General features: G+C 40.1%; 1 protein-coding gene across 2 annotated transcripts in view; it reads right to left on the bottom strand.

Annotated features, from left to right (window-relative positions):
- The window catches only part of STK32C (serine/threonine kinase 32C), a 256,277-nt gene that overhangs the window by 95,952 nt on the left and 134,521 nt on the right, over window positions 1-25,804 (bottom strand). For both annotated transcript variants that reach the window (XR_006292292.1, XM_037905328.2), the window contains exon 2: window positions 12,372-12,427. Coding sequence is in view for 1 of the 2 variants with exons in the window: in XM_037905328.2 (XP_037761256.1) it covers window positions 12,372-12,427 (56 nt within the window). In the remaining variant the exon portion in view is untranslated. The remainder of the gene's footprint in view (window positions 1-12,371; window positions 12,428-25,804) is intronic.

Here is a 25,804-nt window from a genome sequence, read left to right as displayed (position 1 = left end):
ATTGTGTCACTCAGGGGTGTGACATAAATTGATACTTCACACCCGCTGCCTGAACAAAGAAACTAGTAAGCAATAAGGTAATTGGACCCAAACACCCACAAGGGAAGGCAGGGACTTTCTAAAACCCTGTTTTCCACCAAAAGGGGAGAACACAGACTAACACAGAGGAACATCTGGATTTATTAGAAGAATGTAAGTTGGTTCTGTACTGATCCTGTAACTTAAGAGAGAAGCCTATATAACTTAGCTTGCAGCAAAGCATAAGATTATACATGTAGGCTGTTTGTTGTTTTTAAATCCTTTTTTCTCTCATGCTTTGTTCTAACTGCTAAATAAAAATACCTGTTGGTCACTGTCACAGGTCACAGATTCCCGAAGGGAGGAAACGCAGGTGCCTGAAAGCAGCTGGGCATGCAGGGTGATAAGGGTTGGTTGACACAGGGTAGTGGACTTGGATACCAGTCTAAGAGTGAAAGAACTGCAAGATTCCACCTTGTGGCAGATGAGGGAAAGACACTTAATTCCTGAGGGGTTGCTTCTGGGGAGACTAGGAAGGGGACCGAGGTGCAAATTTTGATCTGCATCCCAAAATGCAACTTATGTGCTTGATTTCTTAGAATGACAAAGGGGATCAGATAGTTTCAACATCCTACAGGTGAGGGAAGCTTTCAGGTACATGGTATTCTACAACTGTACATATGGTTGCTCTAACTCACAGAGGTGTGTGGGTTACAAAATGTCTGCCAACTGCTTTTTCCCAAAGACAGCACTTAAACTAAGTGAAATGGGCAAGCTGCTCTCCAGATATTAATGAATTTAATTTCATGCCTGTATTTATAGCAATATAACTGTCTTCTCTGTCACAACTCTCACATAATTGCATCTATTTGTATTTGTCATCCTCGATGACTCCTCTCAGTTTCCCCATAGATAGCTGTGCACTTCTCCAACTGCTAAACTTAGTGCATTAAAAAGCAGGATTTTTTTTCAAACTCCCTCTCAATGGACCCTGTCCATTACAAAAAGCTTTTTACTGCAACAGTTTCCATTGTAACATAATGTAGGCTAAAAATTATAGAAATAACCACCTGGATTTAAAAAAAAGGGAAATGAAAGAAAGAAATGTGCCCACATCCATGTGAAGACTGTCCATGAATGGTCCTCTATTATAAAGATATGTTTGTTCTCTCTGTAATATTTCATTTCAATACTGTCCTCATTCCATGTGATTTAGCCTCATGCTTCCAGCAGTTGACAGAGCGAGACTTCAACGTATATTGAGGAACTCCTGATACATTTTCCTTTCTTCCATAGCAGTAAATTCAAAGTAAAAAAAGATAAATTTCCCGTAGCTCTAGCCCGCTCTTTTCCCATTTAAAATAAAGGAAGAGGCATAAGGCTGGTTCTGACTGGCTAAGGGAGCTTGCATAAAGGGAATGCAGAGGAAAGAACAAATTAATCTTCAGTAATGTTTTCCCCACAGGTCTGGCATTAGGGATTATAAAACAGAGCCAGATTTTTAAAGGTATTCAGGTGCCATATGATGCAGAGAGGCACCTAATGGGCTTTTCAAAAACACCCAGTTGCCTAGCTCCCAATGAGATTTGGTGCTTAGGTATTTTTGAAAATCCCACCAGGTGCCATCTGCATCTCAAGGCACCTAAATATTCTTACAAATCTAGCCTTGAACCCTTAGGAAACTCACCACTTCCCAGGTGGATATAATCTGGGGAGTAGCTAGATTTCCAGTTTTGGAGATGCTATGCAGGGAGGCTCTGAACCTTTTGGCACTGCACAGCACTGCTCTGTTATACCTCTCTTCAAAGCAGCATGGATGGATAATTGGCACTGGATCACAGGTAAGCCAGAGAAGGGCATGGCTCATGGATCTGCAACTACTCCCCCAAAACCAAATCTACAGAAAGTATGAGTGCAGGGGCAGTGGCTGCCATAACAGCCCATGTTGCACCATATACAATTCTATTTCTCATGTAGTCCGTCAGTACAACAATGATGTTTCCATGCTATCTCTTTTTGTGGATTCTGGAGTGACCCTGAAGTCCAAAGCGTGATGCGCATGGTCGTGAGTAGATCGGGCAGACAAAGTCATTGGTGAGCATCTTGGTAGCTATAGCAGTGGTATGACACTTTTCCTTTGCAGCTAACAGTCAATTATTTCTGTCCTCTTCAAAGGCTTGGAAAGCTCTGAGTGCTGTGTGTTGCCAGGCTGATCTATTTGATGCAGCCTTCTCAAGATCATCTGGTTTTATTTTACCAAAGTGTGTGCTTTTCTTGATGCTGTCCTTGTAGCGCTTTCTGGGGCAGCTTTAATTCCGGTGTCCCTGTGCCAATTCTCCGTAGAAACATTTTCTGGGGAGTCGATGTTCAGGTATCCTAATGATGTGTCCAACCCAGCATAGTTGGGCATTCAGCAGCATGGCCTTGATGCTTGTGGCATTTGACTTTTGGGGAACCTCCAGGTTGGTAATTTTGTCCTGCCACCGGATCCCCATAATGGTGCCCCGAGTCCGCATATGGAAGGCCTCTAGCTGTTCGATATGCCATTTGTATTGTGTCCAGGTCTCACTGAGAGATGTGAGCACAAAAGCATTGTACAGTTTTATTTTTGTTGAGAGGGTTATGTTGTGGGATTTCAGGACTTTGTTGTGCAGCTTTCTTAGCGACTGAGAAGCTTTCTGTATCCTGTTCGTGACCTCTTTGTCAAGAGATCCATCATTGGAGATGTTGCTGCTGAGAGAGGTAAAATTGTCAACTTGCTTTAGTTAGATTCTACTAATGGTTATGCTAGGGGATATGGCATGGAGTGGTGTATTTACATGTAATACAAATAGTAGTAGTTTCCCATTCCCGCAGGGGCTCATTGCCTCATATTCAATTCTAACAATCCTTTCATTGGTACCAGTGTATTTGCTTACTCTGAAGGTGGTGTCTGAATGCCAATCTGCTCAGAGGAGAGTCTGTGAGAAAAAAATCGATTTGTATACATCTGCTACATAAAATGTATTATGCATATTTTAAAAGAATGTAATTTAGGCTATTTTTGTTATTTAAAATCTATGGCAAGATACATTGTAAATTTAAATATGCCGATTTCAGTAAATATGACCTTTTGCATGATCACGGATCGACTCATGATCACAGATCGACTAAGGACAACTAAACTCATCCTCAGCAAATCCTCACCCTCCTCTGTAGCATGGGGCACGGGTCACTTGCTGGAGGATTCTCTGCTCCTTGAAGTCTTTAAACTACTATTTGAGGACTTCAATAGCATAGATATAGGTGTGAGGTTTTTCGCAGGAGTGGGTGGGTGAAATTCTGTGGCCTGCGTTGTGCAGGAGGTCAGACTAGATGATCATAATGGTCCCTTCTGACCTAAATATCTATGAATCTATAAATATCACAAAGGTGATGAGAATGACCACATCTGACCTAGGTATATCAGGTCCTCCACTCTTCAAAAGAAGGGACATTTTTGGGCCCCCTTGTGCTTTGCCCAGTACACACAGCCCTTGCACTGAAGAGCTCACAGTCTCCAGAGAAAGAGACAAAGCCAGAGGCACCAAGGGGTGAAGTGACTTTCCCAAAGTTGCACACGTTAGTGAGAGAACTGGAAATAGAGCACTGGTCATCAGATGCCCAGCTCAAGGTACTATCACTAGACAACACTGCCTCACATGATATCACATGAACTGAAGCACAGTTCACATATTAGCACATGCATTGCATAAAATACAAGACGTAGTTAAAGAAAAATAAGTATAATAATATCACTCTTTAAATATAAGCTCTAGGGGGTGGGTAGTTCTACAAGGTACATAAATACATATTAGAACTGAAAGATATTTTCATGTAAAATAGCTTTGCTCTGTACCTTGGGCAATTCAGCATATTGAAATAATTATTAAGAAAGATGACATATGAATCAACACAGCATGTTGTTAAAAATACATATAAAACTCTGATGGCTGATATGCTGCTCTAGGTTTGACTTATTTTTCCTCTGAACAAGGAAAGCTAAAAAAGGAAGCTCCTATGAGTCGCTCCACAAAAGTCAAAGTGGTATTGCCTGGGGATAACATTTTTATTTTATTTTATTACATTTTAAGTATGATTAATTACTTTTACAATGCTTAGTGTCACTGCATGTCAGAATCAATCTCTGTTTCTTTGGAGGGGGTTAGATTCAGAACAGAGGGTGAGGTCTCCTCATGCGAACTGTGCCTAAGAGCTAAATATGATTCTTTTACCATCCCCACCACCACCACCACTACCACTAGGGCAGTTACAATGTACATGAAAAAGCGTAGCGAGTATGTGGTCATGCAAGCCTTGTGCATGATGAAGCATGTGTGTAATAAGGAAATATACAGTATAAAAGGTTAATGTTGCACTGATGGCTTCCAGACCTAAAACAGATGGAAGATTCATGCTTCCCAGGATCCCCAAGTCTTTTTCCATTCCACGTCACCTGCAAACTCTTTATTTTAAATTAAGCCCTTTTCTTCCTCCCACCAAAAATTAACTAAATCTTTTGCCTTTTTTCCCATGCTGCTCCTGTATGTATGTATCACTTGGTTTAAGAATTCATGTTAGTTCTCATATAAGGTGATTGCAAATCACAAGATAGGAAACTGACCTTGAAATAACAGACTGGCCTCCTCCCAAAGTTTCTGTTCTCTCTGTGATACTGACCCACCCTTCCACTTTAAAATTACTGTTATGTAAATTTGTAGCTTGAGTGTTTTTCCCTCCCCTATTTTCTGCCTTGACTGCATTAATAAGTACCTTGAATACACTGTACTTCTTAACATTCTTTCATTAGTTCCTTTAACTTCTCTATTCAGTAAAAATCAACTTTTACTAATAACAGACTGGCCCACACTTTGCTGGTGGGAACCAATGCTGGCATATACTGCTGCCTGTCCCTGCAGATTTTGTTTCACTATCCCACATTTTTGGATGTTGAATTGAAAGGTTACACAGTCCTTCTGGAAACAGAAGTCATACAATTAAGCCAAAACCCATTCCATGACTCACAAATAGATTATATGTTAGGATCCTAACATTCCAAGATATTTGGAGCTTTTACTTTCATCTTTTGGATTAGCAGAGCAATCATGTTTTTAATTTTAAATCCACTAATTAATGTCCAGGACTAGATGCATATTTATCAAAAACACTTTTAAAAAACCATCAGCTGTGACCTAATTATGTTTTCACAATAGACAACGCTCTTCCTTCCTGCTTCGCCTAGTTTCTTGGTGAAGAGTATTATAGCTGCAAACCAACATATATTATTTAGTACATCCTCTTTTCACTGCTGCTCAATGTCTAATTGTATTTTACCCATTCATTTTTGTCTCATTGCTACAAAATCCCAAACCTTTTCTTCAGTTTTCTGAACTGAATAATAGCCTTTTGGAGCCTCTGAACTGCAGCCTGGCTCCTTCATTTTCTACCGTACCCAGAATATTTACAACCAACTCAATAAACAAATGCACTCATTCTATTACCTGCTCAGAGCTGGTCTAGCCAAAGCATGACCTATTGGCTAAGTGAGATCTCTCGAGTTCTACAAAGCAACTCACAGCCACCATTCAACATGGTCCTCTCTCTTGATACAAGTGCAAAGATGCTTAGATCAAGATAGATCACTATGTGTTGGTACTTGTAGGGCCAGACTTTGATCTCAGTTACACCAGTATAAACATGGAGTTAACTTCACTGTAGTGGGAGGAGTGATCCAGATTTCCACTGGGATAGCTGAGATCAGAATTTGCCCTCTGAGGGTCATGTTGTATGTTAGAACTCATAATCTCCATGGGTCACACCTTCATATCCAGAAATGATCTGCTCCATGTAATGCAAATTACTAAAGATGCAGCCTTCAGGTTCTAGGCAAGTTGTCAATGCAACCCTTTACTGGCAAAGTCTGGGTGCTCCCTGCCCAGAACACATTGCCCATGAAAAAAGCATTGAATAGAGAGAAACAGCTCCGTTCTCATTTCAGATACAAGGGCACACATCACTGTGTAGCCTGAAAAACTCCCTAAGGAATGCAACCACATAGTGAAGCATGGCCTCACATCTGAGATTCAAACCATGTCTAAAATTTGTGTCATGACCAGAAAGTGAAAATCCAGTGTCACCTAGCTGTGAAAATTCCTGTCTGTGTAGTTCTTAAAGATAGTTTTAGGAACACTATCTGGTAAACAACACTGGGCCAGATTATTGGGTGTAGCATGGCTGCTTGCAGCAAACTGCTGATGTCAAGTGGCTATAAACCTGGCTCCAGGAGAGTCATCCCAGTACAGAAGTGACCCTGCAATGGTATACAGTAATAACAGGTGTTTGTGTGCCACACTTCCTCCCTGTTACCAGCTTGTTGTTGTTATAATTATAATTATTATTATATTGTATTACCGTAGCACCTAGGAGCCCCAGCCATGGACCAGGACCTCACTGTGCTAAGCACTGAACAAACACAGAACAAAAAAAGACAGTCTCTGCCCCCAAGAGCTTACAATCTAAGTAAAGCAGAGGGTGGCTACAGAAAAGGGGTGTATGTTATCAGGATGTTTCTATGTCACATTCTGTGCACATTAAGGCCAGCATGAATTGCAGTCTTACAGTACCTGCCCTGGCAAGACGGCTATGCTGGGGCCTACTGGAGAGGGCAGAGTAGGGCCAATTACATCAGCTTTTTGGTGCTTTTCCATCAGGGGAATACTTCCATTGCCCATTGTGGGCTACATATACTGCTTTCACAAAAGCAAACTAAATTTGAAAGCTAAGGACACAATGCGTCATTTACCACGGCAGCAGGCACTGATGTTAAGCTGTTCACAGCCTACAGAATCAGTAAATTGCTCTATAAGGAAAAATATCTGTTAGCAACATTACCTGATGTGCTCTTTAGGGGCAGAACTGAAGACACTGCCAGAGCCTATGAATCTAAATCACTGTGCATGTTATAGGCTGAAAGGCAGACATTTTGTTCTGCCTAGTTCCCTATGCAAGATAACATGCCAGAGTCATCAGAGGACATTTATAATACCTTTTATGGTCAAAGCATGTACAAGTATTTCAGCACCTTCATATCTCTGATCTTTGGTAACAAACTGAGGGGCTACATTGCTAAATTTTGCACTTGTTACTAATTCACATACTAAGTGAAATCTAAATATTAAATCTATCTATTTAGCAAAGCACCCCAAATACATCTTAGAATTACAGGATATTGTTCAAGGAATTCAGAACTTTATGGTGAAAGTAAATTGTAGGCCTCTCCTGTCACACTAAAAAAATAAATCTCTTTATCTCAGTCATTTTGCCTTGATGGAAATTCTATTGTCTCTATGTCTATAGTAACTAAATAGTGAAAGAGGGTTATAGACACAACGATAAAACATTCATGCTTCAACTTCTCTGGCACAGTTTTATATAGCTAATAACAGGCTTTTTCATTTTATATATCCTTAAATAATTAAGAAAATTACATTAAGTGTAGCAGGTTAAATCTGACAGCAGGGGAGATTTTTAAAATATTAGATCTATTTTACTTAACACAAAGTAACTTCATATATTCTCAAAGACCATAATTAAATATCAGCTATAACCACCCAAAAGTTTAAACAACCATAATAAAGTAATATTTTTTCAAGATTGAGAAATGGAACCTAATTAACAGGATTAAAATGCTTTGGTTGTAACATTAATAAGCTCTCTTAACCTTCTGGACACTAATTTTCCCACTGTATGTGAGAGCAAGACATACTTTACATAAAACCCTGGTTAATTTATTACTAGTTTTTTATTTGTGTTGAAGAATCACCTAAAGGGCCCAGCCCTGCTGTGCTGAGCACTGTGTAACAAAAAGATGGTCCCTTCCCTGAAGAGTTCACAAAATAAGACAAGAGACAACGGGAGGATACAACAGGCAGACTGCAGGAAACACAAAGTAACAGTAAGTTCCGGTATGATCAATGTCATAAGCAGCAGTCACAGCACTTCAACTGCCTAACCAGTGAAAATTTCAGAGGACTTTCCCTTAATGTTTGTACAAATCTAGGGACAGATCCTCAACTGGTGTAAATTGGCATAGGTCCATTGATTTCAAAGGAGTTATGACAATTTACACCACCAGAGGTTCTTCCCTCTACAGTTTTTTATTCATTCTCCAGTGTCTGTAACACCATCTTAGAAATGTGACATTTTACCTCTTCATGTTTATTCTTTTCTGCTTGAGACATTAATTATTTTATAACCTATGACTGAAAATATGTCTGTTTTCATTTCAGAACAACCTCCTCTCTGATTTACATAGTAGTTCACTATGATGATACATCATTACTAGCCCTCATCCCATGTGGACTCACAATGAATCCAGCAGGAGTCCATGTGAGTGGATCCGGTCCTTAGTGTGTCAGACTGACGAATTTGATAGCTCTCAGTGTTGGTCAATGACCTGTTGCTGTGTATCCACAGGGGAAACGCAAGATAATATTTTTGTTGGGAAACATTAAAATAGTGGCTGTTTTGTTTTATTGGGTCGATATAACTTCTGTAATTTTATGCAAGTTATGTCATGTCTCATCAAGGCAACAGTTGGTTTTTTTCATTCCCAATTGCTTCCTCTGGCTTGTCACTCTGTAGATTTTAATATTTTAACATACAGTTTTAAAAAACCATATGAAAACATGGCCATATTGGCAAAATGAGACCCACGGTGCTTCGGGGAGAGAAATCCTCCCATCTTTGCTTCTGTAGAGTTCCCTAACACCCAACCACATTACTGAAGCTTAGCAAGGAGGGTAGAGCTTAGTACACATTGAGCATTATCATCCACCAATGTGATATATGCCATCATGTGCCAGCAATGCCCCTCTGCCATGTACATTGGTCAAACTGGACAGTCTCTACGTAAAAGAATAAATGGACACAAATCAGACGTCAAGAATTATAACATTCATAAACCAGTCGGAGAACACTTCAATCTCTCTGGTCACGCAATCACAGACATGAGGGTCGCTATCTTAAAGCAAAAAAACTTCAAATCTAGACTCCAGCGAGAAACTGCTGAATTGGAATTCATTTGCAAATTGGATACTATTAATTTGGGCTTGAATAGAGACTGGGAGTGGCTAAGTCATTATGCAAGGTAGCCTATCTCCCCTTGTTTTTTTCCTACAAACCCCCCCCAAGACGTTCTGGTTAAACTTGGATTATTGCTGTGCACATTGTAAGATGAGCTATTGCCAGCAGGAGAGTGAGTTTGTGTGTGTGGTTTTTGGAAGGGGGGGTGAGAAAACCTGGATTAGTGCTGGAAATGACCCACCTTGATTATCATGCGCATTATAAAGAGAGGTTTCAAAGAGGGATGGGCTATTACCAGCAGGAGAGTGAGTTTGTATGTGTGTGTGTGCTGGGGGGGGCGGGGGAAGGGTGAGAAAACCTGGATTTGTGCTGGAAATGGCTCTACTTGATGATCACTTTGGATAAGCTGTTGCCAGCGGGAGAGTGGGGTGGGGGGAAGTTTTGTTTCGTGGTCTCTGTGTGTGTATGGTGTCTTCTGCGGTTTCCACGGTGTGCTGTGCATCCGATGAGGTGAGCTGTGGCTCGCGGGGGCTCATGCTCGAATGGACTGGTTGGTCTCTGGGGTGCCACGGGTACTCCTTTTCTTTTTAATAAACATGTGTCACCCCACTGAAGCCAATGGGATTACCCACATGTTTAAAATAAAGCCTGTGCGTAAGTGTTTAGCTGCATCCGGCCCTAATCCTCCAGAGTTTGTGATACAAAACTCAAAGTCATCTCCTTGGGAGCCACACACACATTAGGACTCATGAGCAGGCCCAAATTTGCATCTTAAAAATGTCTAGTAAAATAAGAGACTAACAAACGGCCAAGAAAACAGAATTTCTACAAAGATGAACCAGTTATACAGCAGGCCAATGTCTTTTTTTTTTTCAAAATGGACGACAAGACATTCTGATTTAATTTGTGACATGGGCAAAAGTTTCAAAAGTACGCAAGTGACTTACGGCTGATCTCCACACAACTTTGTACTGATTTAACAAGATCTACATTTTGGTAAACTTACAGAAATAATCAATAGCATTATAAGTACATTTATTCCCTTAGCGCTGTGTGTCTAAGGGGTTGCTCCTAACATATCAAAACTGATCTAGTTAACTATGTGTAGAAAAGTCCTTAGGAGCCTAAGGAATTTCAATGAAACATAAGTACTTTTGAAAATGTTACTAACATGTCTAAAAAGAAAGGGAGTGCTTGTGGCACCTTAGAGACTGGCCAGTTTATTTGGGCATGAGCTTTCGTGGGCTGCGGCTCACTTCATCGGATGCGTGGCGTGTCGTGGAGGCTGCAGAGGACACTGTGTGCATGCGGAGACCATGGAGCGGGGCTTCCTCCCACCCCACTCTCCTGCTGGTGGCGGCTTGTCTAAAGTGATCATCAAGTAAATGGCTCTACTTGATGGTCACTTTGGATAGGCTGTTGCCGGCGGGAGAGTGGGGTGGGAGGAAGTTTTGTTTCATGGTCTCTGTGTGTGTGTGGTGTCTTCTGCAGTTTCCACGATATGCTATGCATCCGATGAAGTGAGCTGTAGCTCACGAAAGCTCATGCTCAAATAAACTGGTTAGTCTCTAAGGTGCCACAAGTACTCCTTTTCTTTTTACGAATACAGACTAACACGGCTGTTACTCTGAAATTGAGCATTATAGTTCTGGTTATCCATATATAGTACTTGCCCTATATTACAGAGCTCAGATACCATGGTAATAGGTGGGTACAAATAAAGGGAGAACAAAACTGATTGCCCAGCAGGTTTCATCTTAAGGGCCATATTCTGATCCCTTTATTCACACTAAATAGAACTTAATTCTATTCCAAATAGTCCCAGTGAGTTCAATGGAGATATTCATGGAGTAAAGTGCTAACCAAAATAAGACAGTCAGACTCTGGCCCTCAGTATTTGATGCATAAAAACAAAAAGAAAAGAATAACAGCTTCCTTGCCAGTACTCTGATTATTTCCTAGGTTATTACTAGGGGAAGGGGAAGCTGGTGAAAACTGGGTTGCAGCATTCTTTGCTCATCTGTTATGTACTTTGCAAAAACTTCAACATTTCATATTTTGCAAAACTTCAAGGACCCATTTCCCTGCCCTCACCCGCAAGACACCAGCTTGTGAAATTCACCTTTCCACAAAGCTTCACACTTGCAAACTGTCATGTAGTGGTGCTGTGGTAGCCAAATTTGGCAATTTTCCCAATGTGTTAAAACCACTGCTATTTTTGCTCTTAATCGTTCGCAGATGCCTCAGTTGATCAGAGGAGATTTCAGAGGGAAGTTGCCCTTAGGACACACTAAACTAAATGTGATGTAGGCAGCAGAAGAAATATGGCACTGCAACAAGCTCCTGTCAGCTCAAAGTTAGAGGGTGGATACCCTCAATGCAAGGACACACATGGTATGTGGTGAAAAATAAACTGCGCAGAATATAAATATCAAAGACAGAAGCACAGTGGCCTAAACTCATGTCAATGTAATTCAGGCAACACCAGAAATGTAATAATTGTTCAGGAAAGAATGAACACACACACATATGCAATATTATTTATAATATTTTATAATTAATGTATGTATCTTTTTCAATTATCTATCTTGATGACAAAGACATCTAAATTAGGAAACAAAGCAAGCATCAAATACTAGTGCTGCTCTGATTTTTAAACATGCCCCACACATACTATATTTATTATTTCTCAAAACAATAAACAAACAGCGCCCTTAACTACAACTAGTTGCTCAGAGAAATAGAGACCAAATGGCTTCTGAGAACCCTCCTGATCACATGATGTCAGCTCACCCAATTAAGAAACCAGATGCAGTACCATGGGACTTATCATAGAAATGTAGGGCTGGAAGGTACCTTGAGAAGTCATCTACTCCATCCTCCTGCACTGAGGCAGGACCAAGTATACCTAGATTATAATGAGCAATCACAGCCAACAAACCCAGCTTGGAAACAAAAAATATAATACATAGTTTTGCCATGGAATTTTCAGTTATTCTAGTAGTTAAAATATGAATTGTGTGAAATCTGAAATTTAGCATCTCAAAAATGCTGTAAGTTTACAGATGTGCCAATGTCAATGAAATATTTTCTTGACTAAAAACTTGCCCACCTCTACTTACCACCCATCATACAAGAAAAATTCACTTTCAGGATTATTATTCTTGCTACAATAAATAGTTTGTGCATAATTTGTTTTTAGTTACAATGCACCTTACTGAGCTCATGAATAAATTCAACTTCTAACTTACCTTGCCAAAGCTTCCCTTCCCGATTGCTCGGAGTATCTGGAAGTGGTCAAAATTCACTACAAAGTAAAAACAAAGGAGTTTTAGTTTCTCATTTCCAGATATTTTTCTACCAACTTCTTAAAAAAAAACTTAAAAAGAAAAAAAGGGAAAGAGATGAGTAATTGATAAAAAGTACATTTTACCAGTTGGACAAGTTCTTGCCAAAAGATCAGTATGTTCCAGAGAAGAGTTTTGTTTAAAGAAAACCAGTGGGATGGGCCCTTTGTATCAGCTTTAAAGGTAATTGCTTTAGGGACTCAGTCCCCCTTAGCTTGTTAATGGCCAGAATCTTCTAGTTTCTGACTCCTAAAGTTCCTTTTACTCCCGGTTCCTGGATGTCTCATGCCCTCTATCTACAAAAGTAAAAGGACCCAACTTTGATACTCTTATAGTGAGCAATACCTCATTCCATGAGGAGTTGATTTTAATGAAACTACATGTGGAGTATGGTACTATTCTGTGTTGGTATCATAGAATGTGTTGTACTGTAGTGACTCGGACTGGCCTCTGAACAGTCCTTTATCGAGTCCTCTTTCTCAGCTGATGTTGTTTGACTTTCACCCACAAATTTTACAGAAAATGCTCTCTAGTATAGTTGTGTGTTTAATTTTTAAACATTTTTAAATGTATATCGAGATTTTAAAAAACAACTAAAACTCAACTGATTTCAGGATAATGTCCACAGAGTATGAGGATAGGCACTTATAGACATGTATAGTAATATATAAATAACAGTTCGTTAAGTTACATACCAATATTAAACTGATGTATCACAAGTAAAAAAAAAACCCACAAAACACAAAAACTTAACCTAACAAAACGGAGACAGTGAATGAGTGCATGCGTGTGTTAAGAGTTGTATGGAGGGAGGGCTCAGGGACACAACACAAACAAGTCCCACTGCTAAAAATATCCCATTGCTTTTGTAATCTATAGTTACAGATGGCTGCTGTTCTTGTATATGAAGAGCTTATTACTGTGCATGCAAATACTGCAGCCAGTTTGGCTATTACTTGCTCTATCAAGAAGCCAACATGTTAAGGCCCATTAATAGGGCTCAGATAATAATAGGGCTCAGATTTTCCTAGATGTGATAGCTGATGGATTCCTTCAGCAAGTAGTTGCTGAACCGACTAGAGGGGATGCCATTTTAGATTTGGTCTTGGTGAGTAATGAGGACCTCATAGAGGAAATGGTTGTAGGGGATAATCTTGGCTCAAGTGATCATGAGCTAATTCAGTTCAAACTGAATGGAAGGATTAACAAAAATAAATCTGCGACTAGGGTTTTTGATTTCAAAAGGGCTGACTTTCAAAAATTAAGGAAATTAGTTAGGGAAGTGGATTGGACTGAAGAATTTATGGGTTTAAAGGTAGAGCAGGCCTGGGATTATTTTAAATTAAAGCTGCAGAAGCTATCGGAAGCCTGCATCCCAAGAAAGGGGAAAAAATTCATAGGCAGGAGTTGTAGACCAAGCTGGATGAGCAAGCATCTTAGAGAGGTAATTAAGAAAAAGCAGAAAGCATATAGGGAGTGGAAGAAGGGAGGGATCAGTAAGGCAAGCTACCTTATTGAGGTCAGAATATGTAGGGATAAAGTGAGACAGGCTAAAAGTCAAGTAGAGTTGGACCTTGCAAAGGGAATTAAAACCAATAGTAAAAGGTTCTATAGTCATATAAATAGGAAGAAAACAAAGAAAGAGGAAGTGGGACCGCTAAAAACTGAGGATGGAGTGGAGGTCAAGGATAATCTAGGCATGGCCCAATATCTAAACAAATACTTTGCCTCAGTCTTTAATAAGACTAAAGAGGATCTTAGGGATAATGGTAGCATGATAAATGGGAATGAGGATATGGAGGTAGACATCACCATATCTGAGGTAGAAGCGAAACTCAAACAGCTTAATGGGACTAAATCGGGGGGCCCAGATAATCTTCATCCAAGAATATTAAAGGAATTGGCACAAGAAATTGCAAGCCCATTAGCAAGAATTTTTAATGAATCTGTAAACTCAGGGGTTGTACCGTATGATTGGAGAATTGCTAACATAGTTCCTATTTTTAAGAAAGGGAAAAAAAGTGATCCAAGTAATTATAGGCCTGTTAGTTTGACATCTGTAGTATGCAAGGTCTTGGAAAAAATTTTGAAGGAGAAGGTAGTTAAGGACATTGAAGTCAATGGTAAATGGGACAAAATACAACATGGTTTTACAAAAGGTAGATCGTGCCAAACCAACCTGATCTCCTTCTTTGAGAAAGTAACAGATTTTTTAGATAAAGGAAACGCAGTGGATCTAATTTACTTAGATTTTAGTAAGGCGTTTGATACGGTGCCACATGGGGAATTATTAGTTAAATTGGATAAGATGGGCATCAATAGGAAAATTGAAAGGTGGATAGGGAATTGGTTAAAGGGGAGACTACAACGGGTCCTACTGAAAGGTGAACTGTCAAGTTGGAGGGAGGTTACCAGTGGAGTTCCTCAGGGATCGGTTTTGGGACCAATCTTATTTAATCTTTTTATTACTGACCTGGGCACAAAAAGTGGGAGTGTGCTAATAAAGTTTGCAGATGATACAAAGCTGGGAGGTATTGCTAATTTAGAGAAGGATAGGGATACCATACAGGAGGATCTGGATGACCTTGTAAACTGGAGTAATAGGAATAGGATGAAATTTAATAGTGAGAAGTGTAAGGTCATGCATTTAGGGATTAATAACAAGAATTTTAGTTATAAGCTAGGGACGCATCAACTAGAAGTAACGGAGGAGGAAAAGGACCTTGGAGTATTGGTTGATCATAGGATGACTATGAGCTGCCAATGTGATATGGCTGTGAAAAAAGCTAATGTCGTCTTGGGATGCATCAGGAGAGGTATTTCCAGTAGGGATAAGGAGGTCTTAGTACCGTTATATAAGGCACTGGTGAGACCTCACCTGGAGTACTGTGTGCAGTTCTGGTCTCCCATGTTTAAGAAGGATGAATTCAAACTGGAACAGGTACAGAGAAGGGCTACTAGGATGATCCGAGGAATGGAAAACTTGTCTTATGAAAGGAGACTCAGGGAGCTTGGCTTGTTTAGCCTAACTAAAAGAAGGTTGAGGGGAGATATGATTGCTCTCTATAAATATATCAGAGGGATAAATACCAGAGAGGGAGAGGAATTATTTAAACTCAGTACCAATGTGGACACAAGAACAAATGGATATAAACTGGCCACTAGGAAATTTAGATTAGAAATTAGACGAAGGTTTCTAACCATCAGAGGAGTGAAGTTTTGGAATAGCCTTCCGAGGGAAGTAGTGGGGGCAAAAGATCTATCTTGCTTTAAGATTAAACTCGATAAGTTTATGGAGGAGATGGTATGATGGGATAACATGGCTTTGGTAATTAAATATTCATGGTAAATAGGCCCAATGGCCTGTGATGGGTTTTAGATGGGGTAAGATCCAAGTTACCCGGGAAAGAATTTTCTGTAGTATCTGGCTGATGAATCTTGCCCATATGCTCAGGGTTTAGCTGATCGCCATATTTGGGGTCGGGAAGGAATTTTCCTCCTGGGCAGATTGGAAGGCCCTGGAGGTTTTTCGCCTTCCTCTGTAGCATGGGGCACGGATCACTTGCTGGAGGATTCTCTGCTCCTTGAGGTCTTTAAACTACAATTTGAGGACTTCAATAGCACAGATATAGGTGTGAGGTTTTTTTGTGGGAGTGGTGGGTGAAATTCTGTGGCCTGCGTTGTGCAGGAGGTCAGACTAGATGATCATAATGGTCCCTTCTGACCTAAATATCTATGAATCTATGACTCTGTTCTCTGGATTTTTGTATCCGTCTGTACTTTAGCTGCTAGTGATTCCAGAGACATAATGAAAAATAATGGGGAGTGGTGAAAGTGTTAATCTAATACTTTAAGTGCAATGTTGCTATGTCAGCAGCCATAGCAACTATAAAATTATGATTACTAAATTACTGCTGTGATCTAATCTCTCCAAAAATTAATCTCAAATGAAAGGTGCTATGTAGTCCTTCCGTCTACCTAAATAATGATATATCTCCCAGTACCATTGATTTTGAATACCTCAGTGACATTAACAAACATATTATCTCTGATGATGATGGTCACCTCAATTTCAAGGGCAATGTTGACAATCATAGTTTTGTACAAATGGGTCTTTGCAAGACTCCATAGACCAATTCAGGAAGAACAACATTACCCCACTGGCCACGGAGCCATTTGCCTAGTTGTGTTGATTGACCTGCACATTGTTCCTGTGGCTGGAGCTGTGTGTCCTGCTGCTCCACGTGATTTTTCTCAAAGTTGTGGATACCCACCCTTATGGTGTGGTGCCACGCAATATGATCAATCGACAGTTGCTCAAAGGTTGAATAGAAAATTTTCTTTCAGGGTGTCTTTGAAGTATTGAATCTGACCTCAACACTTATGATGGCCAGAGCTTAATTCAGAATATAAAACTTATTTTGATAGATGGGTCTCAGGCATTCGAATTACACAGCTAGTCCATCTCAATTGGGCACAGACCAAATGAGCCTTGATGCTGACCAAACCAGCTTTCACCAGGACTTCAGTGTTGGAAACCTGGTCCTGCCATTTGATATCCAGCAATCATTGTAGGTATTGCAAGTAGAACCTCACAAGCTTTTTAATGTGTCATTGAAAACAGGTCCATGTTTCACACCAGTAGAGCAATGTGATGAGAACATCATGGACTTTGACTTTTGTCTGTATACAGATTCCATGTTGCTTCCAGATTAAGTGATAGAAGTGACCATACGTGGCGCTGGCTTTCTTAATTCATGGTCAACTGTTGCTTCATTGTTCAACATGCTTTTGAAATAGGTAAACTGACAGCATAGGGCGTGGTACCTTCCAGTCTTATTGACAGGTCTTGGTAAGGTTGTTGAGGAGCTAGCTGGTATATAACCTCAGTTTTCATTCAGCTGATGGTGGGGCCAAAGTTATGAGGCACCGCAGCAAAGCAGTTTGCAAGAAATTGTAGTGCTGCTTCAGAGTGCGCCATCAAGGCACAATTATCAGCATAGAGCAGTTCCTGGAGCAATGTTCCTATCACCTTGGTGTTTGCATGTAGATGGGAAAGACTGAAGAGCCTACCAGTGCAGAAGTGTATAAAGACACCATCTGAAGCATCACAAAGGGTTTCCTCTAGCATCACAGCAAATAAAAGACCAAAATGGCTAGCAGCGAGGACACATCCCTGCATCACCCCATTCATGATTGGAAATATATATGTTTGCACTAGGTCTTCCAGCAATGCCTTCATGGAATTGCTGAATGATGTTAATAAATGTGTCTGGACATCCAAATTTACTCAGCAATTTCCAGAGGGCAGTGCAGCTGACCCTATCAAATGCCTTAGTTAGACTGAGAAACAAGATGTTGGTGCTATTCACGACATTTTTCCTGTAATTGTCGAATGATGAAAAGCATGTTATGAACTTTCCTGTAGTTGTCAAATGATGAAAATCATGCTTGCTGAGCATGAAAGCCACACTGTGACTCAGATAGAATGTTGTCGATTATTTGGGTCACAAGTCAGTTCAACAGGATCTGTGCAAGAATCTTGTCAGCCACGGAGAGCAAAGAGGTACCATGGTAGTTACTACAGTCACTCTTTGAGCCTTTACACTTATATATTGTGAAAATGTTGGTATCTTTCAGTTGTGGCAGTATAACTTAATGTAAAAAATTCAAAGAGCTTGTCAACTGAGACAATTTCCTCCATGTTTGAAAACCTCAGCTGGAATGGAATTGGGACCAGGGGATTTATTATTTTTCATTACTTGAACAGCTATCAACACCTCAGCTTGTGTGGGTGGATAGGCAAGTGCAGAAGATGTAGGCAGTTTATGGACATTATCCAGCGACTTCGCAGAAACAGGAGATGAATGATTAAGTAGTTTGCTAAAATGTTCACACCACCATTGGTGGATCGCATTACGATCTGTGATGACAGATTCATCATCAGCATTTATTATGGTGCTAAGGCAGATTGAGTAGACCCATACACAGCTTTGCCCACCTCACAGAAACCTTTCAAGTCATAATTATCAGCAAGGGCCTGTAGTTCCTCTGCTCTACAGTCAAACCACATATTTTCCATTTGCTGGAGTCTGTGTTAGAGCATTCTGCAAGCTGACCTATAACTGGCATTTTTTGACCCAGAGTGCAGGTCATCTAAGAGTGCAGCATGCACTTATCACTTGACATCAAGGAGATTCAATATTTCAAGACCATTATAATTGAACCAGCCTGTATGACACATTTCGTATACCCAACACAATCGACAAAGATGTTATAGATTGTGTCCCACAGGGATACCCATTCGGCAGATATGTCATCACTGATCACTGGACATTAATAAATGTATCATCACTACATCCCTGGGAGATGGAGAGGTATTACTGTCCCCATTTTACCAGTGGAGAACTGAGAGCCCAAGGTCACACAGGAAGACTGTGGAAGAGCCAGGAATTGAACACAGATCTCTTGAGTCCCTGGCTAGTTCCTTAAACCAAATAAACGTCTTTCCTTTCTAGGGCCCTGATCCAAAGCCCAATGGCTGCAAAAGATTCTTGGATTAGGACCAAAGAACAAAATATTGTTACATGACCCAATCCTGAGGTCTTCACTCAGCTCTTTCTCAGAAAAATTCCAATTGACTTCAGTAGGATTTTGACATATGAAAATGGATACGTATTCTGAGCCAGGCGCTGATTTGCCCAGGCCTCAGGGAAGTATTGAGAGAGAGAGGGAGTCAGTCTCCTCTATAGCAGCATCTTCTCTTTGTGGGAGCCTGCAGTAGGTTCTCTAAAATCAGGGTGGGGAGGTCCATGGAGTATAATCCTTCCGGGCAACCTGCTGGGATTCTATGGGAAAGTTCACTAACTTCTTCCTAAACCCCCTTTGTGCTGAGAACCCCTTTTGTAAGCAAGGATCCGGGGTTTCTTAGCTAGAGGAAGCTCTGGCCATGCTTCCAGGGACCTGGGGAAAGCTCAGTACCAAGGGACATGCCCAGAGCCTCTATGAAGATGGCCCTGTGCCTCTTGTGGATCCACGAAAGCAGCAGAATACAAAGTCTAGAACCTTGCTCCTTCTCCAGTGTGACAAACCCTAACTTTTGCAGGAGGGAATTTGGAGCCACAAGGGGAGAATATTCCTGAGTTACCTCCTTCCCTGCTCCCTTCCCATTAGACTTAGAGGGAACAGTCTGGCTCTGAGTAAGGACCCAATGATTTGATTTAGTATTAAACAGTAATATTTAATAAATATTCTAGTTGAAACACACAACTAGACTACAGCTCTAAGAGCTAGCATATATTTCTAAGATGTTTTTGACAACAGATTTAAATTTTTCACATATAGAAAAAACTATTATATGAACTTCTGTCTGTGAGAAATACACAATGTTCAATTAAAGTGAGCATGTTTTAACCACAGTAAATTTGTTTTCTTGGCAATTAAACTACAGGACAAGGTTTCATGATCTGGGGAATTCCTAGGAAGTTTTATTCCTGAAACAATATTATGGTTATTTATTACAAAGACAAAAATTCTTATGTCTGAAACTGCATAGTTACATAAAAAGTCTTTTTTTTTCGTATCCATGACTACAAATGAGCTAACAGCACATTCTAGTCCATAGTCAAGATATAACGTCAAATATGCACATCAACTACCTATGCCCTTGAGCTAATCTGTAAAGAAATGTTGCATTTAATAAATTAAATATGCAGTATCCATTTACTTCAGGTACAACTGAAGTTATATGAGTGGCTGCTTATTTTTCTTCAGTTCCACCAACTTCTTTTCGAAAGAGGTAGGCAGCTGAGGTTCTAATAACATGCTTTGTGTGTATAAAAAGATCTTCTACACTTTCCACAGTATGCATCCGATGAAGTGAGCTGTAGCTCACGAAAGCTTATGCTCAAATAAATTGGTTAGTCTCTAAGGTGCCACAAGTACTCCTTTTCTTTTTGCGAATACAGACTAACACGGCTGTTACTCTGAAACCTAACATTTTTTTAAATGACAAAACATTTCTACAGAATATGTGATTATCTCTGAAATAGAAATCCTTAGCTTGCCTAGTACAATTATATATGCTCTGGAGATTTCACCTTTTTGCAAGTGACACGAGAAAGCTGTCTTTCACTAACCACTCAAATACCTTATTATTTTTGGATGATTTGTACTAGCCTGAGTCATGAATAAATCCTAGTGAAGAATCCCATGACACATACTCCCAACAAGCAGGAAGATGACAGCTGTTGCCTAGTCACAGGACCACATTCACCCACTACTTTGACTTCAGTGTGGCATAGTTTTGACAGTCATACTCTGTAAGTAAAATCATGGTTTGGCCTGAGGTTTCACTGAAGGAACCTAAAGCGGGCCAAGGGGGAACCTGAAAACTTTTATAAATTAAAAATAAAATGGAATGTAGCAAAATAATATAATGACATTCAGTTGTTAATAAAATTGCCATCTTGTTTGGTTGAAATGCTCCAAGGCGTCCTTTGTCAGATTCTTATGAAACAACTAAGTTAATTATTCCTATTGACTTTCTGAAAGCTCATTTTCAGTATGTCCCTTTTAGTGAGGGGACGGTGGGTGGGGGATTGCTGGGCAGAAAGCAGTCACTTTTGTCAGATGAGACAAACATCCTCCCCTGGGATTCTTCCTGGCATCAAACAACAAACTATGATTCATAACTGAGGATAACATGCCATGATTTTGATCCGTTTGGTTCAGACTGTTTGCTTTAAATTTCAAGGAATGCATGAAAAGCAGAAGAACGGCAGTTTTTATGCTGCTTTAGAACGTCATTAAAACTCACACTTTGCAATCCACCAAAAACTGATGTTCTCCCCCTACCCCGACAAAGATGTAACAGTAGATGCCGCAGTGAGCTCTCTATTAACTAAGATTTCATTGTTTTATAAAATGTACTACAATATATTACCAAGTAGAGTGGATTTACAGCTCCACTTTGCCAGCAGCTAAAATTCATTTTATACCATTTATTTTTTTTTCCGCACATAATTTTTATGCAGGATTATTGTGCTTCAAGTTACAATGTGAGATCTTTTTAGTCCCTATGTCAGATATTTCAGAACTGTGTTTCTCTATAATTTTTATTTCTCTGTTTTATTCCACATTAATATATAATACAACAGCTGAAAATGTGGCAAGATAAAAATAAAGCATTGTCACCATGGTCCTATTAATGGACATATAAAAATACAAGGGTCTGATCTGAAGGCTTCGTCGGGAACAGGATTGGGCCTCAAGTGTCTACATAGAGATGTGCCTCAATCCTGATTACAAACGCCGGACTCTTGGGAAAAGTTCCAGCCCATATCTGGGTCTGGACACTACAGGTAGTTTTTATGTCTGGGTCAACCTAGGACAGCTGTCCACTGCTTGCATCACAGGATAGTGAGGCGTTTACTTAAAGGATTGTGCCTCAGAGATGTACAATCCCTTCCCAAGCAGCCTGGTGTTCCGGTAAAATGAGTAAAAAGAAAAGGAGGACTTGTGGCACCTTAGAGACTAACAAATTTATTTGAGCATAAGCTTTCGTGAGCTATAGCTCACTTCCTCGGATGCATTCAGTAGAAAATACAGTGGGGAGATTTATATACATAGAGAACATGAAACAATGGGTGTTACCATACACACTGTAACCAGAGTGATCACTTAAGGTGAGCTATTACCAGCAGGAGAGCGCGGGGGGGGGGGTGGAGGGGAACCTTTTATAGTGATAATCAAGGTGGGGACCATTTCCAGCAGTTGACAAGAACGTCTGAGAAACAGTGGGGGGTTGAGGGGGGGAATAAACATGGGGAAATAATGACAGGTTTCAGAGTAGCAGCCATGTTAGTCTGTATTTGCAAAAAGAAAAGGAGGACTTGTGGCACCTTAGAGACTAACAAATTTATTTGAGCATAAGCTTTCATGAGCTACAGAGCTGTAGCTCACGAAAGCTTATGCTCAAATAAATTTGTTAGTCTCTAAGGTGCCACAAGCACTCCTTTTCTTTTTATGGGGAAATAGTTTTACTTTGTGTAATGACCCATCCACTCCCAGGCTCTATTCAAGCCTAAGTTAATTGTATCCAGTTTGCAAATTAATTCCAATTCAGCAGTCTCTCATCGGAGTCAGTTTTTGAAGTTTTTTTGTTGAAGAATTGCCAATTTGAGGTCTGTCATCGAGTGACCAAAGAGATTGAAGTGTTCTCCAACTGGTTTTTGAATGTTATAATTCTTGACGTCTGATTTGTGTCCATTTATTCTTTTACGTAGAGACTGTCAGGTTTGACCAATGTACATGGCAGAGGGGCATTGCTGGCACATGATGGCATATATCACATTGGTAGATGTGCAGGTGAACGAGCCTCTGATAGTGTGGCTGATGTGATTAGGCCCTATGATGGTGTCCCACCATCCCACCATCAACCTCAGCCTGGACCAGTCCACACAAGAGATCCACTTCCTGGACACGACGCTGCTAATAAGCGATGGTCACATAAACACCACCCTATACCAGAAACCTACTGACCTCTATGCCTACCTTCATGCCTCCAGCTTTCATCCAGACCACACCACAAGATCCATTGTCTACAGCCAAGCTCTATGATACAACCGCATTTGCTCCAACCCCTCAGACAGAGACAAATGCCTACAAGATCTCTATCAAGCACTCTTACAACTACAGTACCCACCTGCTGAAGTGAAGAAACAGATTGACAGAGCCAGAAGAGTACCCAGAAGTCACCTACTACAGGACAGGCCCAACACACAAAGTAAAACTATTTCCCCATGTTTATTCCCCCATCCCCACCCCCCACTGTTCCTCAGACGTTCTTGTCAACTGCTGGAAATGGCCCACCTTGATTATCACTTCAAAATGTCCCCGCCGTCCCCCCCCACCCCCCGCGCTCTCCTGCTGGTAATAGCTCACCTTAAGTGATCACTCTCGTTACAGTGTGTACGGTAGCACCCATTGTTTCATGTTCTCTATGTATATAAATCTCCCCACTGTGTTTTCCTCTGAATACATCCGAGGAAGTGAGCTATAGCTCACGAAAGCTTATGCTCAAATAAATTTGTTAGCTTCTAAGGTGCCACAAGTCCTCCTTTTCTTTTTGCGAATACAGACTAACACGGCTGCTACTCTGAAACCTGGTAAAATGAGTGTGCTGCATAAGCTAGAATAGTGCAGCCTGCTTCCCCTGTGAAGGAAGGGGACAGAGCTATGGTTTCTCTGGTCTTCCCTGAGTTCAGTGACTGCAGTCGTGATTGGTCTTTGAGCAGGATACACAAAGAGGGAAAGAGTAGCTGGGTGCATTTACCATAACCCATCCATGCACTTGCCCAACGGCCAGTTACAATCTATGACAATGGGCTGAGCCTTGCTACCATTTCCAAAGTCCCTAGAATTTTGGAAACATTCACGCTATGATCAGATTTGAACTTGGCAGCTCACACGCCCACATAATTAGAATGTGACAAATCCTTCATGATGCAATGTCCAGTGAACTCCATCTGGAAGGCTCTGGGAAGAGTAAAAGGAAATGAGGAAAAAACTTAGATCTTAAATATGGATTCATTTTTGTGAATATTTTGGTATATCTTAATGTATGCTCAGTAGGTAATGAGTAATTATATGCACAAAGCACTTAAAAATGCACTTTAAATGATATAACATAATGTTTGGTACTTTCTCAAACCAATTGTGCTATCTAGAAAGATAAGAGACGATGCTAAGTATACATTTTTCTCCACTCACAAATAAAACAATTAAAATATATGTCACTGTAAAAAAAATCTTACTTTGTGCCAACAGCTGCCAATGCTCAAATACGTGTGTGCAAATGTTTTCATGAATAAAGCTGCATGCACCCAAATGAAAGCCAGGGAGAGAGTCATTTGGAAATTTGCCTCTAAATATCCCATCCCAATTTTCACACTGTCAAATTAAAAACCATATTAAAAGAAAACCTAATCACAGTTTCATTACAGATAGCACTACTGAAAATTTAAAATGGCAAAATTTTAAAGATCACATGTACATTTCACTGTTTATATTATTAACTGTAAGCATGTCTCTCAGCTGGACAATGAAAACAACCTAGTTGGATTAATTTTTGGGGACTGCCTATACCGTAGTCAATATCATGTTCTGTCTACTTTGCCAGCACAAAGCTGCAGTGATTGGGCTGTAAATAACGTAGGGTGAGGTTTATCATTGTTTACAAAATGACTCATTCTTGCTCTATTTAATAAAATAATGGCAACAATCTATTGATTTTAGTTTTTGTAAAAACTTCTCTTTACAAAATCTAAGTGTTGAACCAAATTTGACCTGACAGTCCTCTTTAAAACTGTATTATGGCTAAATTCCTATTTGGATAATTGCACTCAGACGGCAGTACTTACAGTATATTTGTCCAACAGCTGCAATTAGATACAATATTTTGACATTGTATTAGGATGCAGACTGATTCTTGTATACAGAAAGTTTGTAAAGTGTTAGATAATTCTTCTGGCTGAAAAGCACCCAATAAAAAATTAAGGTATTATTGTTTTATAATAGAAAATATGACTGACCAGCATGACACCATCAACATTTGTTTTTTAGAGAGATAGTTGTGTACCTGATTTAAAAAAAAAGTAAATTCATAGCTCTTTTCAACCTAGGATTATATTATATTACTGTTTGTTAACATGGTAAAAATCATTGGTATAATAAACCTAACATTGTAATTATTGATACAGAAACATTATTATATGGCCACAATAAACACAGAGGTGCTGCCACAAAATGTTAACAGTTTTTATTCATTGATAGAAAATTTACAGCTATAACTTAGAAGCAATTACCTGCTTCTACCTAGGTCTCAAAAGGGGGCTGTTTCTCCAAAGCTTTGATCCACGCCAGTGGAAGAACACAGAGAGAAGAAGACCAACAATGAACCCAGATGGAGGATGGCTAGTGGAGGAATTTATGGACCAGAGGTGTGGGAATGAGATGAGAAGAATCATGAAATAACTCAGAGATAATGGAAAGAGACAAGGGCATCCACAATGGATGCTGAGAGATTGAGATAGGATTGAGAGGAATGAGGAGAGCGTGAGCAGGGATGTTAGGAGAAATGGAGAATTGGAAAGGGATGTGTGTGGAGAGGCTGGAGGAAAAGGTGGACTTCTGTGGAAGGGGAGAGAGAGAGAGAGAGAGAGAGAGAGAGAGAGAGAGAGAGAGAGAGTCAAGAACTGCAGAAGTGTTACAAGAGAAAGTAGTGGGCCCACTAAAAAACTAGTGGAAGATTGAGGGAGGGGCTACAAAAGGATCAG

The sequence above is a fragment of the Chelonia mydas genome, chromosome 7, assembly GCF_015237465.2.
Source record: "Chelonia mydas isolate rCheMyd1 chromosome 7, rCheMyd1.pri.v2, whole genome shotgun sequence".
In the NCBI taxonomy this organism is placed as follows: domain Eukaryota; kingdom Metazoa; phylum Chordata; order Testudines; family Cheloniidae; genus Chelonia; species Chelonia mydas.
This window is presented reverse-complemented; position numbering and strand designations above follow the sequence as displayed.